The sequence below is a fragment of the Rissa tridactyla genome, chromosome 2 (assembly GCF_028500815.1).
Source record: "Rissa tridactyla isolate bRisTri1 chromosome 2, bRisTri1.patW.cur.20221130, whole genome shotgun sequence".
Lineage (NCBI taxonomy): Eukaryota > Metazoa > Chordata > Aves > Charadriiformes > Laridae > Rissa > Rissa tridactyla.
Window position 1 is genome coordinate 155,605,484 of NC_071467.1, and position 19,242 is coordinate 155,624,725.

Sequence of the window (19,242 nt, forward strand, 5' to 3'; positions counted from 1 at the left end):
GTTGTGTTTTGCAGTGGCATTACAACTTCACACGCAATCAGAAGTTTTTGCCACATTAATAGATGTGGGTCAGCTGTGCTCAGGACAACAGAAACCAGAAGGAAAATGTGAGAAAGGTTAAAGGCTGAAGGCTCAAGCTAAAAACAAAAAATAGTGATTGCCTCTCTGGTTTTCCGGTTGTCCCTGAAATAGAAGCTTTCCAAAGAGGTGTTCACTTAAGCTATGTAGCAGTTCAAAGGTTTGATTCTTCTGGGCGATGTGTATGTTGTAAAAAAACCACCAGCCAGTAACCTGTAAAAGCGCCGCACGTAAAAACCTACTTCCATGCAGGGCTTCCTAAATTATATCTGACATTCAAGCAATGCGGGTCTAAATTCACACGCTCTCTTACCTTAGCTGGTAAGGTGGGGGGGGCAGCTTCCCCCTCTGCGTTGTGGTGTCACATAGCGAAAAGTAAGGGTACCTAGGGCCTTCTTATCTGCTCTGTGGAGTACGGGGTCCATGAGGTGACATCGTCTTGGTACGCCTGTGTCATCCAAATCCTGGTTTAATGAGCACTTCTAGAGACTTTTATGGAAATATTTTTGTTTATTTAATTTGAAAATCTGTGTAACGTGTAGCTCTGCCTCATCCCAAAATGACACAGGCCTAAAACAGCCGAACACAGAGGATTTCTAATAGCTGGGAGAGTTGCAGTGGAAGTGCTTAGCAGCAGGAGCTGGGTAACCTACATTCCAACGAGAGGAAGTTTTAGATTAAAGGAGTTCTGATAAACAGGGTTTTACTGTGCTCCTCCAGCCGACTACAAATGCAGTAGGCACTAATGATGACATTAATTATTTAGCATAATTTTTTTCTTGATATTCTTCCGTTTTCCATTCACTGCCTAGGTTTCCAGACACATATTTTTAAGTTAGATAATAACTAAGGAGGATGGGGCACAGAAAGCATGAGGTCCCTTGTAACTTAAAGCAGTATCTTATCTGTTGCATACCCCGGCTTTTTGTAATGAACATGTAATGCTTTGTAGTCAAGCTTTTCAGAGGAATGCTGTTGTCATCTTTCCTCTCTGTAAAAGCCCCTCTGCTCCCGACACTTTAATTGCACAGTTGCCTAAATGAGGCACTGCAGAGTGTTAATGTATGACTCTGAGCGACAACACACTCCTCTTTTCACAGAGCTTTTGCCCTTGATCGTGAATTTAGCAGAGCACGTACCTTAAAAATAACTGGAGATTCAAGGGGAATCGCTACACTTAGCCTCTTGCATAAGGTTTGTTGATAGAGGGATCCTTCAACAGTAACTCAAATTCTTTCCCTGGGAATAATAAGCATTGCAATTAGTGAACTAGTTAATAAGTGTTTAGTCGCGGAGGACAGCGGCGGCATTTCTGTGTTTCTGGAAGCAGAGTGCTCAGTGTCCACATGGTCTAAAGCGAAAAAAAAAAAAAAAAACCAGAAAGAAAGAAAAAGCTTGAAATCCTGCCTGCAGCGTCCCTTCTCACAAGCTGCCCCTCCGGCTTCCCACAGACCAGGCAGCAGGATGTTTTTATTCCCCCCGGGGCCGTTCTCCCTGGCTTTCTGGCGGGCACCGCCGGCAGCCCCGGGGGAGCGGAGTTTGGGGGCGCGGGCTGGCGGAGCTGATGTCAGAGCAGGGCGGCGGGAGCCATTGGGCTGCGGGAGACTTTGCAGCAGCAAATCCGCCCCCCTCGTCCGTCCCCGTCCCCCCCCGCCCCCCTTCCCTTCTTCCCTTCCCCTCACCCCCACAACCACCGGCTTCAAAGCGGCCGGTGCCCAGCAACTCGCAGAGGTGCAAAAAAAAGTGGGTGCGGAGCCGCCGCGGCCGCCTCCGGGCATCGCCCCGGCCGGGGCCGGCACGTCGGGGCGGAGGCGCGACCCCTCGCCGCGCCGCTTGGCAGCGCCGAGGAACCGGCCCGCCCGTCCGCCCGCCCGTCCGCCCTCCCTGCCCGCCGCGCTATAAAAACCGCCTCCAGAAAGGGGAGAAACTCCGCGGGAGGAAAACATCTCGGCGCGGTGCTGTGTCGCTCAAGTACAGGCATGACATCCGTCCTGGGCAGCAGCAGGGCGTCGGGAGGGCCGAGCGGGCAGCTGAAATGCAAGTCCAAGAGAAGGAGGAGGAGGCGATCAAAGAGGAAAGGTAAGGGAAATTTGTTCTGCCCCCCCCTTTTTTTTTTCTCTTTCTCTCTCTCTCTCTGCCTGTCTCCCGCACACACGCCCCGGCAGACATCGGCTGCTCCTGTTTTTATTGTCTCTGCATGGCGCACGCCGGCACCGGCCCTGCCGCTGCCCCGACGGCCGGTGCGGGGCGGGCGGTGCCTTCCCCGCCGCGCCGATCTGCCACCGGAGGGGTCCGGCCGGGGACGAGGGGGGGAGGCCGCCCTCCCCCGCGGGCGGGCAGCCTTCGCTCTCCTCCTCTCTTTGTTTTGGGCTGAGGTTGGACCCGGCGGGGGTGCCGGCGGGCGGGGGGGCTCGGCCGGCCCCGTCCGCGGTACAGCGGTGCGGCGGAGCGGTCCCGGGGGCTCCGCCGCTGCCCTCCCCCGGCCCCGGTGCCGCCGGGCGAACCCTGACTGTCGCCGCGGTGTCCCCCGGTGCCAGCGGGCAGGACGTGCCCCGGGCAGGGCAGAGCGCGGAGCGGAGCCGCCCGGGGGCAGCGCTCAGCGCCCGGCCGCAGGGTTGCGCCCCCCAAACTACCTCTTTTTTTTCTCTTTTTTTAGAGAAGGTCCGGCGAGTTTCGCTCTTGCGGTGCCGTTCCCCTTTCCCTAAGCAAACCTCACGTAGGAAGGCGCTAATTGCCACAAGCATGAAAAGTGAAGCTACAGGATGTCATTGGCGAACAGGGAATATGCCCTAGATAAAAGCTCTTCACCAGGCTGTCCTGTTTTCTCCTGTAGAGGGGATGACACACTACTGCCTGATTTTTGATGTTTTGCCTGAAAAAGCCGAAATTAAGAGGCTGTGAACACTTTAAAGTACAATGAAGTGATACGAGAAGCAGAGTGCCAGAGATGCCCAGCTGCAGCGCATTGGATTGCAGAGATGCTAACTCCAAGTGTTTATCTAAGCAGTAAATATCATCTAACTTGTAACTGTCATCGTTACGTGGGACTCACACAAGTTTTAGTCAGCTAGCTCCTCAACTCAAGCTGGTGCTCTGGGTGCGCTATTTCTTCTGATTCTAGAAATCCTAATTTAGCTAAGTGTCTTTTAATTATTGATCACATTAAAGCCAATAAGCATGGTATTCTATAACTTTTTAGAAAGGTGTCAAAGCAGGTTTTGTATAGTAACTGGTAAAAACTGGTCAAGTGCTAGACTGTATCATTTGACTGTCGCTATTTTAACTTTCATTTCTGAACTCTATTCAGAATCATAGTATCAAATAGTGACCTGCCCACAAATAAAAACAACAGACATGCAGATATATCAGGACTTGGAGTAGGTGTGTAACCTTCACTTGTTACTCTGGATCTTTAGCATGCTCTAACACCTGGTGACAAAGGCTGTCTGCCAATCTACATTACAGAATAAATTTTAAAATACTAAGCAAAGGGAGAGCTCCCATACCCGGTCTCTTTAAATCTGCTTGTACTTAAGTTGCGCTCTGCGGACTTCTTTATGCTGTACTTGTCCTAGCAAAACTACTTTTCTAGGGAATTACAAACCAAGCCTTAGCTACCCTGTGCTTGGCCAGAAGAAAAAAGTAATCCGTTAATCTATGCAATGGAGAAAAGCTGCTTTGTTATAAAGGTAAATTGTAAGTGTAAATTTTGTTTCTAAGAAGCAGACAAAAGTGAGGCTTTTTGAGTAAGACTTTTCTGATGCATCCTTTGTTACTCTATGTTTTGCCAAAATAAGGTGGAAGTTGAATGTCTTAAAAAACCACCAAAACTTGCTAAACAATAACTTGGTAGGTGACAGCAACTTGCAGAATGCACAGCTGGAGGTTGATGGCATTCTAGAAAGGGCTTGACTGACCAATATCAATAAGAATGTGCACTTGAAGAGGTCATTTTTTCATTCCTCCAAATGTACTATTGTGAGCACTTTCCAAATAATGTAGTTGGTTAGTATACTAATTATAGGGAGCAATGTTTGTATTCATCCAATTTTGATTTTCTTTTCTATGTAATCACAGTATATATACTCATAAAAATACCCATTCCTATAAATTTATGCTGGCAAAAAATGCCTGTAACTTAAGGCACGTCTAGTATAAAACCTGTTGGATTTTAGATTTTACTATTATGCTAGTTTATTTACTGATCATATATTTCTGTGTCTTTTGTAATGGTACTTAATGCAAAGATGTTGTTTAACAAACTGACTATCCTGGAGACTAGTCAAGAAAATGTTTATTAGGCTCATAAATTACTATGTCTTTATAAGAATTAATATGGGCTCCACTATTTTGCAGGTTTGACCTATTTAATAGTTTGTGAAAAATCTTTGTAGAGAATTATGCCAAAGGCACTTGCCTTTAACTATTCTCCAGCACATATTTTATTGTTTATAGCAAGGATACTTTTAGTAGATGCTTTAAAGTGTGTAACTACACACACTTATGTTTACGCTTACACACAGAGAGATACCTATGCACACGTGTAGACAAAGAAATTCATTCTCGTCTTAAATTTAAATTGAATATTATTCAGAGTAGGGAAATGAAATTATCTGTCACATCCCCACTCCTTAAGGAGATGGACTCAACAAATTATTTATACAACTTAAGATATTTTATTACACGTTACATAGGAACTGTGCTTAAAACCAGGTTGAGAAATCGTCTGATAGAATATCTAGGAATATGTAGAAGTAGAAGCAAATATTATTCTCTACTTAATAGTGTTGGTTTTCCCCTTCTGATTTACTTTCCGCGTTTTCAGTCATATTTTTGTCCTGGTTAGTGTGAATTATATATTAGTGTGTCTGGGGATAGCACTTTGCTCCATTTCTTTTATACCTGAATGCTCTGTTTTAGGAGTTTCCTGGGGGCAGAAAGCAAGTTCAAGCAAGGAAAGCAAACAATGTTCTCTGAATAGCTGAATTTCTCTGTGCATTTAGGCTAAAAAACAATAAAAAACACGTGCTGCAAGAGACACAGCGAGAGAGAATTTCTATATATGCAAATCAAGCACTGAAGAGTGTAGGACACTTCGTGTGATTCCAGTGTACAATAACATCCTCTAATAATTAATTTGCGTGAATCTTATTTTTATGTTTATGACATCCAGCAACCCTTTCAGGATAAAGATCTTACCTTGAAGACTTTTCATTGCATGGACATTTAATGTTTGTCACATTGCAAGCATATATTTGCACAGTGATTTCATTCCATTTTACACTACATGCAAAAAGTGTGCTAAAAAAATAAAATGTAGATATTCATAGCCATTTGTTAAATTAGAATAGGTACAAATATTTTCATTGTCATTTAGAAAATAAGTATGTTAAGTCTCAGTGGGAAGTAAATATCTTAATTTCTCAAAGACCTCATAAAAAACAACTACAGATGCTGGCCACGTTACCTGCATACTAATTTTGTTGAAAAGCAGTAATAGACATTTTATATTGCTCTCTCTGTGTTTGTTTTGTTTGTTTTGTTTGTGTGGGTTTTTTTTGGTTTTTTTTTTTTTTTTTTAATCTGTGTGTCTAAAAGGACCAGAGGTTAGAAAAGTATGCCTAATGATTTAGAGAAATCCATTTAAAATTTTTAGGGCTGTATAGGAAGTTACTGTATTTGTGGGTTCTTGTCGTGTTTTCACCAGGGCTCTGGAATATGGCAGAGTACTGGCAGAATTCAGCACAGCGGCCTTAGCACGGTTCGTGCAGATTTCATAGCTTGTGGTATAGATTTTGAATAAAAGGCTTGTTATCTGAGATAAATGATTACAGGTAGACCAAACAAAAGCAGAGTTGCCGTTTACTGATAATACTAAAAAGGCCACACTTCAGCAGCCTCCGGCAACTTCTTAGAAACCAACATATAGAAAGTATGAAATGGGGGATTGGAGATCTGCCCCTTCTGAGTTATTTTCCAGTATAAGATAACAAATAAGCCACCTCATTTGTAATGCCATTTTATAGAGCTAGCAATTAAAGTTAATTACTGGAAACAGGAGGGAATCAGGTATCCCTGATGTGGTAGAAAGCCATGGCCGAGGTCGCTGCTGATAGAACGGGACGCGAAATAAAAGTTGACAGAATAAACTAAATAAGGGCAGCAAGCGGGTGAGAGAGGCAAAATGATTGTGAAATGAAATTCCATGAAAAATTAATGAAATAGAAAAATTGTGCTGAGGGTGGAGGGAGGAAACCTGCTTGGTTCTTCATCGTCCTGCAATGCCAAAGTAATAAATGAGCGTGTTTCATCTTGGCGAGGTTCAGGGACACAACTCCTTCCTCACAACAGGATTGCGTCGTGCTTCAAGATGTGTTCCGCTTATCTCGTCCCCTGACAGCTTGAGAGGAAGGGACTGGATTTGGTGATAAAATTAAATTGATTAAACCTTTATCCATCATCTAATTTGGTACCTTTCTTTTTTCTTTTCTTTTTTACTATTACCTCCAATTTCTAGTGATCCGTGTAATGACAGCAATTTGAGATAGCATCAAGGACATTAGCTACGATGACTGAACTTAAATTTAGAATAAAAATAAGGGATTCATGAGTCCATATCTAAATAGCAGGCGATTAGGTTAGAGCAGAGTTGTATCTTCCTAGCAACAGCACGTAAGTGTGAGAACAATAAAATGGCGCATTTTACTTTGAGAAGGAACAAAATATTTCAACTTTACCTCAAAGTCTTAATTATGTAAGTAGAAAAAGCACTAATCTAAATATTGACCACATCTTACATGAGCGATGACATATATAGCCATTTTTACCTTTTTGAACACAGAAATTGAGTCAGATGTTTTGCTTTCTTCCGTGGCGACGCAGAGGCATATAAAGCTAGTGGCAAAGTATTATACTGTTGGAAATTGCTTCATATTGCTTAAAATTTTGTAGCTTGTCCTTGGTGATTTGGGTAGAGAAATTCTCCCATAAGGTGGGAGCTTTGCTTACAAATTCCCGTTCAAGTGATGTTAATGGAGTTTTTAAAATACTTAACGGCAGCCCTTTCTGAAGTGATACCCTACATATGGAAAACCCTGCACTAAATTAAAGGTCAGATGAAATAGCCTTGTGAAATATCAAAGCTACTAAAGGGCTGTGCAAACTGTTTTCTTAGGTTCTTTTAATTCCCCTTAGGTTAGCAAGTTGCATTAGAAAAGCGAACATCAGAATCTCTGATTCTGTTAATTGTACTACTTTTGAATTACTGCTGTCCAATATCGTATGGGTTTTGCGAGTAGTAATGAACCTGAATTGATCCCTGTGTTTACAGCTGTCTCTACAACCTTTCAGGCAGTTTGCTGGCTTTTCTGTGTAAACTATTAGTTATCCAGACAAAAAAAAAAGCTGATATGCATCAGTAGATAGATCATTCTCACGGCGTCTGTGATGAACTTGATGTTTTCTGCGTAAAACAGCTTGATTTGCCTGCAAATTATGTAAGTTCCAATAGTAAAATGAAGTGCTTACCTTGCTGCTCTAGCTGACCTTTGTTCCCCACTGTATGAATTTGAAACGAAGCAGCCAACCCAGAGGAGTTTTAACAGCATATTGTGATATATAATATATTAAAAAGACCTCTTTGTTAACTGGTGGAAACAGCTTGTCAATCCATACTAATAGGAAACCCTCTCCGAGTCATAAAATAACCAAATTTAATGCTTAAACAGACAGCATTAAATGGATGGTGTTATCGTTGTTGTTCAGTCAGTCTAGAATTTCTTACTACTTAAGACGGGTTTGAAATATGAAGATGTATTTTTGGGCCCTGAGTTAACAATACCCACTCCCGACTAAGGACTGGACATCGCTGTGGATGGCTTAATGAAAATCTCCGCTAAGTAAAGCGTGATAACAAGGGAAGCACAGAGCAGGGCAGAGTGCGTGAAGAGCAGGATGGGTAATATCGAAGATATTACGGTGTCATTAATGAATGAAAGGTGTATTTTCACTGAGTATATTCTGTTTCATCCTGGCTGTTCTAGCTCCCAAATGTGTACTAGAAATAGTGAGGGATCAGAGACATATGGCAAAAGGGATTAGGGTTGTATAAAATTTCAGTAGAAGAAAATTGATAAGATTTATATTGTTTACTTTGGAGATAAACATAAGAAAGAATACAGTAAAATTACCTTCTTTATAATCTTTCCTTCTTTAATATAAACAGGCTACTCAGTTTTATTCTTTATTTTTTTATTTACAAAGACAGAGGCCTTTAAGGAAGCAGAATTTCAGCATGTTTAATAGGAGTGGAAGGAATTTTTGTGTTGAGGCACTACGTAGCTGGCCTGGGGAATTCATTCATTTGAGGTATGGAAAAATAAAACTTACATATGTGTAGGGAGCTGAGGTATTTGATTAGCTCAGCTGAGATTAACGCTAAAAAGTTTGCTGCTCACTTCAGTGAATGCAGGTTTTGGCTTTAGGTAGGATACATTAAGAAGGATTTGTTTTTTTTTTTAATGTGAGATATGAATCCTCTTTTTCGGGAAATTATCTGACTCCTGACTTACTTGGATTACGAGGAAAGGTGATTTGTAGGTGGTTTAATGGCTTTTTGCACTCTCCTCTGTTCTCACAGCGGAAGCCGTAGTGCAGCGGTTCAGGAGGTGCTTTTCTGCTTGGCTTTGTGGCAGTGGCAACGTGTGGCCATCCGCCCGCCTGCCTCCCAAAACCGGGAACGCAGCTGCGAGGAAGGCAGGCGCTGCATTTCCTCGGAATATTCCTGACGGCTTTTTAAGTTGCCTTCCTCTCTCTTCCCACTCAACGCCCTGCAAGATGTATGTAAAAAATAGACCGAAATTGAGACTGGTTCCCAGTCTCTTACTTTGATGCTGTAGCGAGGTTAGGAGGATAACAATAAAAATTAATACACCCCTGGCTTCTTATTCCCTTGGAAAAAGAAACAAAAGGATGAGTTGAAAGGGGGCGAAAACAAACTTTACAAACACACGATGTTTTGTTAAGCAGAAAAAAATAGTTACTGGCCTGACTGCTTGTGCGTCGTCATCAGATGAATATCGTGTAGTAGGGGGATTACTTGCCCCGAAACCACGGTTTGTCATGGGGAAAGTGTTCCTGCTGGGTTGGGGTTTGGTCCCAACGTTGTACCAACTACTGTCTCTGATTTGGAGATGCACCACTTGTGAGTGCTGTTTCTGAAACTGGCAGTACGTGCTGATGGCATCTTATGCACTGTTTGGGACTGAGGAATGAGCAATAAGTAGATCTCCACAAAATACTTTATGCTAAAGTGTAATATTTTTTCCCCCCATTTTTACATTATCTTTGTTCCTTATGAGAGAAATGGTGCTTAAAATTATTAACAGTCACCTTTCTCTAACTGCTAATGAAACATCAGCGTGAAGAGTCAAAGCTGCTGGGAAGTGTGGGAAGAAATAAGTAGAATTTGACAGATATTTTATCTCCATCTCTGTAAAAAGAGATTTACACACAACTAATTTTATGCAATTGCCCACTTCTTACCACTTCTTAGAGGCTGTGAAATGGCTATTTATTCCTTAAATAGTGGGGTTTAACCAATGTAAAATGATGGCTATCAAGCCAACTGTATTAATATATTACCTTTGTATAAGGCCTGATGCTGCTGCCCCTACTCACAGCATGAGTCAGGGTGGCAGAACTGTGCTGCTGTATACATGTGTGTCTGTGCCTTAATATATATGTACATATATACATTTTTGTATGAAATATAAACTTTTGCTTCAGCGGTCTAGCAGTATTAAATGAATGACTATAGTAAACTCCAAGTTATATTAGACAAAGGGGCTTAAACCCTGTAGATTCCAAAAAATATTTATATGAGGGATTTTTATATTACATTGAAGTATTTTGTTTAGAGATGTAAAAATAAAATACATTTGTATCATTTGTGTGTTTATACACATCTGTCCATACATGCTGTATGAATTTGTAAATTTAAAAAACATGTATCTAAACACTCTCATAGGATGTGTATGATCTTCCTCTTTGTAATACTGGTAGTCTTACAGAAAATCACAAAAGCACAACTGCACAAGGATTATTATAATTTTTTTTTCAGAGTGAGAAATAAATAAATGAAGGACACTTCTTAAAAGCCTGATTATTCAGGATATTTCTGTATTCTATTTGTGTAGGTACGTTTTTTGAGTAGCACATTCAGAGTGGTGAGGAAAGATGCTTATGCAGGAGGCTGTAATATGTCAGGGAACTCCAAACCTTTACCAAAAAGGTGGATTTGATCTGAAGTTTCTTTGTGTGCTGATCTTTTTCCAGCTGAATCTTACGGAAGAACTGACATAACTTGGGAGCAGAAGCCAACCCTGAGCTCGTGTTCTGTTTTACATCCCCGCCAGCAGCCCTGCCACAAACTGCCAGGCAAAATGCCTCTGGATTCTTGAACAATATATAACTGAAATTAACTTTCACGAGCTGATTTCCAGGTTGTAATTGCCCTCCCTCATGCCAATCATGAATTGCTATTTACGTGTCGGTAGGAATGGTGATTTTTGGGAGGCGAGGGGCAGAGCCGCAGTGGTCTGCCGTTGCCTCCATTGTTGAGCAGCGCAGACAGTAATTAAATTGGAGCTCAGCTCTTGCTGCTGGTGGATTTAGGAGTTTAAAAGAAACCATACAAAAGAGGAATGTTCTCTAATATCACTGACAGCAGGTCTCCTCCAGCTGCAACTGCTGCAAAGATTATTGATTGATCTGTGTTTATCATTTATTTATGCTAAAGCATCTGATGTGTGTCTGTAAAATCTGTTGTCTCTGAAATCAAGACACTTGACTCGTTTTCAGTTCATGTTTATACTGACCAGTTTTTACAGCTGTATGACAGAGGTTTGCTTTACCTGGTGCTGTGCACACAAGGAACACGTTTTGTGCCTTCAGCTGAAACCCACAAGCACAAGTTATTTGATGATTTTTTTTTTTTTTTTTAAAAGAAAAAAGTTTCACTGTGGAAATCCCTTAGATTTCATATGCAGTAAGAGGGAATGTACAGTTCTGCCAGAACAAGTCAAAAGCTAGTCTTTCTAGGTTAACTTGTACCCTGGCAACAATACTTTTTAAATGAGACTTTAGCTCTGTATTCATGTTGTTAAAAAAAAAAAACCTGAAGAATTTTGGAGCCTTTGCATCTTATAGCACAAGGTGTAAAGTGTAAGGTTAAAACAGGCAGTAAGATACTAACAGTAGCAGTTACCAGAAGATGGTTATTACGTGTCCAAAAAAAGTGGGGACTTTTAAAAAAAATGTACACTGGTTTTGATTAGTCAGAAATTAAATAGGCCTTTGCAGTTTAGAAATGTGGTTTGTAATAGAAGTAGTTTAACAGAACACTGCTTTATAGATTGGTAAGCCCAGGCACATTTTTAAGCAGGTGATACATTCTCCTTAAATTGGGTAAGAAACCATAGACAAAGAAGTTTCGGCAGATTTTCCTGAAGGCTACCAGTGAATTCCTTGTTAAATTTATACTTTTATGGTGTAAGACACATTGGACTATTTTTCCCTGCCAGTGACTAAGATCATCCTTCTTTTCAGATAATTCCAACTCATCCTGGCCAGCAAGGACTTGTATTGCCCAGAGTTAATAAAAATGCATCAGCGTAATCATACTAGGTACATACTCAGAGTATTTATGAAAAGTTGGTATTAACTCTCACAGACAGAGAGGCCACATTCCTCCAAGTTTATAGTGAGGGAAACTGAGTCAGAGAAGTTCATAAATCTGTTGCAGAATTAATTAGCAAGAGGTAGGAATTCAGGAGCCTGTCGCTCCAGTTTCAAGTGTCGAATGAACATCTTTCTAGTTCATACCTATCTTTTCTGCAGCTGCATCCCGTCGGTAGTTGCAACACATTGCTTGGGTTTATCATATTGTATTTATCAAATACAGGTCGCTGGAAGCGCCGCTCATGTCGCGGCGGACAGGGTGCCACGCTGCAGGCTGGCAGCCGGTGCTCGCGGGCAGGAGCAGGTCTAATCCCTGCCCGCAAGGCAGCCTGCTACCTTTGTTTGCAGAGCAGCTCTTGCCTGGTGGTGTTTGAAAGAAGGTGGCTTTTTATTTTTTTGTCTATATTTTGTATGTAAACAAACGCATGAGATCAGATTCTTCCTTGGTGTTCAATCACAGTGGCTCTTCAGTTCCTGGAGGGCTTTTGATTTCTCTCAGAATGGCTTGTTACACATGCTGAGGGCAAGGTTTCTGTGTATCCAAGTTTACATTTAAAAGGCAAGTCTTTCTTCAATATTAACAACACATTGCTGACAAATCCGTAGAATAACTCTGTTTTTGTCATACGCATTACTTCCTTCAGATGCTATTGAGAATTTGCTTATGGAATTGATTGAAATTGTAACTGATTTTCTTTTTTCTTTTTTTTTTTTTTAATGAGATTGCTCCTTTTAGATGAATCACTTAATTTCAGTAAGATTAACTGTTACCTAAATTTCATAACTTTTATTTCTGTTAAAAATCGTAGTAACAGTGCCTACATTTGTGCCTTGCCTGTAGTTCATCAATGTTGTATATGCCCATACTTCTTAGAAGACCAGGAGGAGGCTATTCCACTTCAGCCAAAACCCCTGTAAATTGACTGTGCTAGGTAACCATGAGATAATTCTTTGAATAAAATGCGGCAGACAATTCTAAGAGTAAAAAAAAAGAGCCAAGCCCTGGTTTCTGAGTCTAGGAAAATAATTCTAAAAGTTAAAAGCAATTAAAAAAACCTCTTCCCTATAAATTATTACTTTAATTTTGCCTCCAAAAACTCCAAGCCCTCATCAGGAGTCTCCAAAATTAAATGAAACAAGAAGCAACAAATTACACACTGTTTTGGGTCTTGTAGAGTGCGGTTTTACTGGGAGTATGAATTAACCACTATAGAAGCTGTCTCAATCTATTGTTAATGGTTAAAAAGATAACCGCAAAGGCTCCAAAAAGCCACTCTTAAAATAAAACACAGTGTATGTAACCCTGAAGATCCATGTGTTTATCACATATTTGCACTTTTTGCATTTGTTTCTTTCTTTACCAGAACACCCATCTCTTTCCTCCCCTTCTAGTTGTTATCTCAATCCCCTCATGTGTAGCCTCGGCTATTGAAGCAGCTGTTATTCACACAAATTATAAAAATGAAAGTATGTATGAGATTGGTGGCTGGATGGGACCAATATATCATCAGAGGTCTTTGGGGTAACGTATGGCCTTGGTTCAGCAAAATCACTTGTTCAGTCATTCCATTGCTGCTCAGAAAAGCAGTAAATAATAAGTAACAAGATCTGCATACAAATATGCAGGTGCTTAATATTTTTTTTTTTTTGTGGAATCAGGAACTGAATAAGAAGTTACTATTCTTTTCCTAAAAAATTTCTACATTTAGAAAAGCTCATAATGCACTTACTTGCCAACACATATTTCTTAGGGCTCCATTCTCGTTCTGTTTTAGCACATCTACACTGATCTTCCTACCACTTCCTGAGCTGAAGAAATGTTTCTCTGACACTGGCGTGTAAAGTTGGTTTCTGTGCTGTTTAGACAGAAATGGGAGACAGGAAAAAAATAAAGGTCAGGGGCTGAGACTGTTGTTCTAGTGGCTATTGTAGCAAAAGCAATGTGCGCCGTCGTATGCGGGCAGTTGGATGAAAAGAGCAGTTTGTTAATCTTTGTTAATCTTGGTTAATCTTGTTTTCAAATAATTTTCCTTTTGTTGGTTTGTCCCATAGTATATTGTTGCAAATGCTGGTGTCAGGCACCTACCTGTCTGCAGGTGCAGTCATGCGCAGACCTCGTAGAGATAATCCATCTGTCGTTCCCCCGTGCTCCAGCAGGTATCAGTGAGTTTGCCTGTTGTGAAAGAGATGATGGTGACTCACTGAAACCCACGTGGCAAAAAGAGACTTTTCAGTCCTCATCAGCATAGGCTGTGCACAGAGATGAAGTACAGGTGGGCAGGCATGCTAAAGGCACGAGGAGATGTGATGCTCTCAGCGCCTCTGTGGCCAGAAGCCTGGCTTTGGGGTAGCCACAATACAGCTCCCTGAACAAACGTAGGAAACTGGTTTCCCTCGGCCCTTTCTAGGAGACAGCTTGTCTCTGCTGACTGTTGACAACGTATTACATAAATTTCCCTGCAACAGCTTGTTTCAGAAACTTTCCCCAGTAATGTAGATTAAGTTAGAATTTTGTTTTGACTGCTGTAATGCATATTCATTAGATAAAAGCCCAGACAATTACTGTGATAGTTTCACTAGCAGGTGGAGTACGTTTTAGGATTTGCTGGGCATGGGATTTGCTGGAATAATCTCAGAGAACTTTGGGGGATTATTTTTATGATGGGGGTTTGTATGAAAAGTGAGAACGTAAGCAGATTTGAAGGTGATTTCATTATGTTTTTACATTAGTTTGCTTTTACCGTTTTAAATCTAGAATAAGTTCATACTTTGAACAAATGAAGGTCTCTTAGGGCAAGCAGTAAACCACACAAAGAAACGCTACCTAAGTAATATAGTTTAAAATTGCGTAAATAGTAAGCAGCAGTATTTCTGGAGGGATATCACTTTATTGCATTCATTTTTGAAAACAGTAAAAAGAACTAGAAAAAAATATTTTCTGTCTTCACTTGCATAATGTTCACTTTCATCCACTATGTACATTAAGGTTATAGCTTAATTTCTGTTGGTAATGGTAATTGGTAGGTAATATTGCAGAAAATATGCATGTATCAACATTGCTTATTGTGAATTTGCGACCAAAAGCACAATTCCCCTTTTTGTTTCCACTAGAAAAGATAGAAACTGATTGAGAGCAGAATCAAGATGCAGAGAATAGGAGCCCAATCCTGCGCTGTTACATGGAAAATTTTGTTTTTCAGGAGCACCAGGCCCTACCACCGATGGGACCTTCATCCCATTGGTCATCCTCACATGGGTGGTCACCTTGTCTTCAGTGCAGGCTGACCTCCATGGTAATTTTCCTAGGGCTTAGGGTCATGCTAACTGGCACTATCCATAGTGGATCTCTGCCAAATTAGAGTTTCAAAAAGAGAACAAGGAAGTTAAAACTGCACACTCAAGAAAGCACTTTATTTCATCCCCACAGCACAGCACCAGAATTTAACATTAAAGGAGGTTTAAAAATACACTTGCATACCGCAGAAGTTATCAGTCTAGACTCCCCATCTGTTGAATGCCTTGTAAGTAAGTATCAGTAGCAATTCAGTATCTGACTTAAACAGAAATCATCATGTAAAAATGCTAATAATTTCTCTACGCTGTTTTGTTTCTAATGGAACTCAAAGCTATGAATGCATATGTTTATATTCAATTTCTATTTATATACTTAAACACAGACACTCTAGTACTATGCATATTAATGTGCCAATATGTGCTCCAGCAACGCGTATATTAACATACATGCATATTTATATAAAGGGCTGAAATCAATGTAAGTTTTGTCCTAGGCTTCATAAGGAGCTTGGAGCAACCCCCGATTTTTTTAATAAACATTGGGCCAAATTTCCAGGAATTTATTTGGTTCATAACATTGTCTTTTTGTTGTTGTAGTTGCTTTTTAATTCTTAAGCACAAATTTTTTATGAGCTGCATCATTTTCACACGCTTGTGTAGAGATGTTTCTCTGTGAACAGTGCCACTTCCATAGTCCCTTTGCCATCCTCCTTTGTCTTTCTTGTTTTCAGTGTGTTTTAATCATGTTTTGTAATCCCCTATGCCATCATAACTGATTAATTAGCAAACCTTCAGTTTCAGGCTCTGAATTTTTCTCTTAGGCTCAGAACATTTATAATCTCAGCCGAAAAGACAAGATTGAACATCTGCCTTGTAATTCATCTCTTTGCATCTTGTACCCATCATGATTATTGTTCGTTCTTTTTTATAACTGGGGCTTTTAAGGGTGAAATGTTACACTCTGCGTTATCTGGGCTCTTAGCCTGAAAATAAATCCACGCGGATGGGCTGTGGGGAAATAGTGAAAGTCAAAGAGTCCACAACTCGTGTTCTTTTGTAGAATTTGAGACCTCAGATGTCCATTTTTTTCAAGAATCAACTTAAAGAAGCTTTGGCTGGGAAAAGGTAACAATAGCTGAATTTTCTTTTGCAGAGCTTTCATCAGTTCATATTTTCAAAATTTTCTTTACAAAGATGTCGAATAGAAACATACAAATATTTGTATATTTATGAAAAATAAATTAATCTAACATTTTCATCCAGTTGTAGGATGCCAAAGTTTAGGGTTTTCAGCAAATCACATTACAGGACCTGCAGCTGTGCCAGCTACTGGTGGCAGTGTAAGGACAGTCCTTCAGAAGTTCAGGTCTGAGCTTCCCTCAGCTCTGTGTGAAGATTTCCACGCAAAGCCTGTTTGCTCAGAGCTTCTGCAGGGAGCATTTTTCTCTGCTGCACTTGCTGTGCGCGTTTTTTGATACAGTTGGGACTGAGATTTTGTGGGATTGAAGAGGAATCAAGAACCCATTTGCCATTACCAGTTTCCAGATGGAAACCGTGGGATGGCAATTTTTCTCTTCCTCCTCACTGACGCATAGCGTGAAGGGATAGTGGAAGAGAAATTTTGCAAAGACATTGTACCTTTGTTAGGACAGGTGGAAGAGTGGCGAATAAAACCATTTATTTGCTTATCCCACCTACTGTCCTAGTCACCATCTCAAGCACCAGGTAGCAGCAGAGAGAGGATTTATTTGTTCAAAAGGAACTGTATTTCTCCAAATGTCACATAATTTATGCAGAAATTGCTTGTTTCTCCTTTCTACTGCAGCTGATACCCACATGGACTTGTCCATTCAAAGGACCCTGTTTTCTTCAGCCTGAACTGGGCCTAGTGGGGGTATTGAGGCTCTCCCATGCTTAATTTCTTACAGCAGCTAGAGGCACGACAGTGCCAGCTGGCTGCTGGGGTCTCTTGCAAATATGCATTTCCGTTATTCACGCAATCTAAGCCTTTCAAAATCTGTGAGAGCTCAAAACGCTTCTCAATAGGGTTACTGAAGGTTTTGGAACGATACTTAAAAATAATATAAATATTTTAATTGTGGAAATATAAGAGGAAAGAAAACAGCTAATGTTGGATGTTTTAACTGATTTTTTTCATTTCTTTCACAATTCTGTGCGATCTTTGTAGGTACTGGATTAAAAAATAATTTCAAACATGAATAAGAAATAACATGTGCAGAAAACTTCATTTCAGCTATAATTAGCAATGTCAAGCACCTTTCTAGGGCTGTGATTCCAGTCTGCTGCTTTCCCAGAGTGCGCAGAACAAGTGTGGCTGTGACCAACGGAGCCCATGAAGCATTTTGAAATAGTCTCTAGTGCTCATTTCTTTCTCCAGGAAGAACTAATTTTAAATATTCCAGCAGGGCTTTCAGGAGATAGGGCATCTTTCTCTCCTGACTACTTCTTTTTTGTGTTTGTTTTTTAAGAGGTCTCCTCCCTTGCAGGTGTTTATTCACTTACAGCCTTGTTATTGCCCAGGGGCATGGCTCTCTTCTCAGCCTCCAGCTGGTCCCCTTAGCTGCTGTCTTTGGACAGCAGTGTATCAGCAAGAGGCAGCTGACTCTGATGCAACTTGGTTAGGCAGAATTTTGGAGCAACAGAGTGTTTCTTTAGAAGATGAAATTTCTCAAGAGACGATGGAGCTTTGGGGAGATGCAGGACCCCACCTACGACAATGTGTCCACCAGAGGGAGAGCTGACTTGAGACTCGCAGGCGAGACACTCGCCTATGTTGCCTTCTGCATGTGCTTTCCATTGAGCGTGGACAGAAAGACTGTTTTACAAAGGAGTCCGTGAACTCTGTGTGTGTCTTTCCAGGTGCAGTTCAGGGACTTCGGCAGCTGCTAGTGAGCTGCCAAAGTGTTGGGGTCACAGGATGGTCCAAATAGCAGACAGTTCTGCTGGATGTGCTCACGTGAAGCTGAGAGAGATGTATTACCAGCTAGGGAGTCACCAGGAGTGTTTCTTTTATGTCTCCTGGTGGTACGGTGGGAGCACAGCGGCCTGTTGGTCCTCCCAGCCCCACCAGCAAGGAACACGTGTCTTACCTGATGTTTATCAGGGGTTTGGGGGCAGGTTCACACACTTGCAAAATGGATTTCCACTAAAGGTAGGTCTATTCTGAAACTGGCAATGCTGAAACTTAAAATTATCTTCTCCTTTATTACTAGGACATATTTTTAGGTCCTAATTCATGTCTCATGTGAACGCAGTCCGCCCACTCCTACATTGGGAGTACTGAACTGGAGTCTGGGGGCTGCGTGCGACATTTTCCAGAAATAGGTGCTACCCAAGATTTTGAATATTTATATCCTTTGCCTTTTTTAAAAAAAATGCACCCACTGGTTTTAGGCCTATATATGGTTTAAAAATAGTGAAAAATCAAGGTGCAAACTGCTATCCTTTGTTTTTTGTCACTCAATCCTCATTTTTATTTTGGTTGCGTGGAGGGGATCTTTGCTTAGTTACTTTGCATCTCGACACTGCAAACTGCCAAAAAAAATACAGGCCCAATTCCTATAAAAATAATTTGTATGTTTCTTGTTCTCTGCACTCTCTTTTTGAGCTGCAGAGCCACAGTTGTGGTCACCCGTAAGCACCTGAAGATATTTACACCCTGCTGCCCTCAGTGGTCAGCGTGAGGCCAAATCCAGCAGCATACCTATGTTATTTCCCTGTTGGAGGACCTGCAGCTGGTGTACGTGGAGGTAAACTCTGCTAAAAATTCCCTCGTGCGAGTCCTGATGTGCAGCACAGGCAGTGTCTGGCCTTCGGAGGGGGCTCCAGCTGATGCTGTCGGGCGGCAGTGAGAGGATTTCGGCGAGGAGGCTTCACCCCACCACAGCTTGGGTGGAGGAGATGGCCGAGCCGTGGGAACCGTGGCTACTGTGGCTGAGGGCTGCAGCGCTGCAGCCCCGGCCCTGCTGGCGGCTGGCCCCCCTGGTGACCAGCAGCACTGGGGACATGGGCCCCGAGGTAGCTGGGTTAGCACCAGTGGCTGTGAAGCAAGGAGGTCGGTGGGACTCCACTCATTAAAAAACCCTGCTGGCACACAGTTTAGTGAACTGT

General features: G+C 41.5%; 1 protein-coding gene across 1 annotated transcript in view; it reads left to right on the plus strand.

The window, feature by feature from the left end:
• Nucleotides 1-2,027: 2,027 nt before the first annotated feature.
• The window catches only part of ADARB2 (adenosine deaminase RNA specific B2 (inactive)), a 317,557-nt gene continuing 300,342 nt past the window's right edge, over nucleotides 2,028-19,242 (plus strand). The window contains exon 1 of the mRNA XM_054191770.1: nucleotides 2,028-2,157. Coding sequence (XP_054047745.1) covers nucleotides 2,058-2,157 — 100 coding nt within the window. The 5' untranslated portion in view covers nucleotides 2,028-2,057. The remainder of the gene's footprint in view (nucleotides 2,158-19,242) is intronic.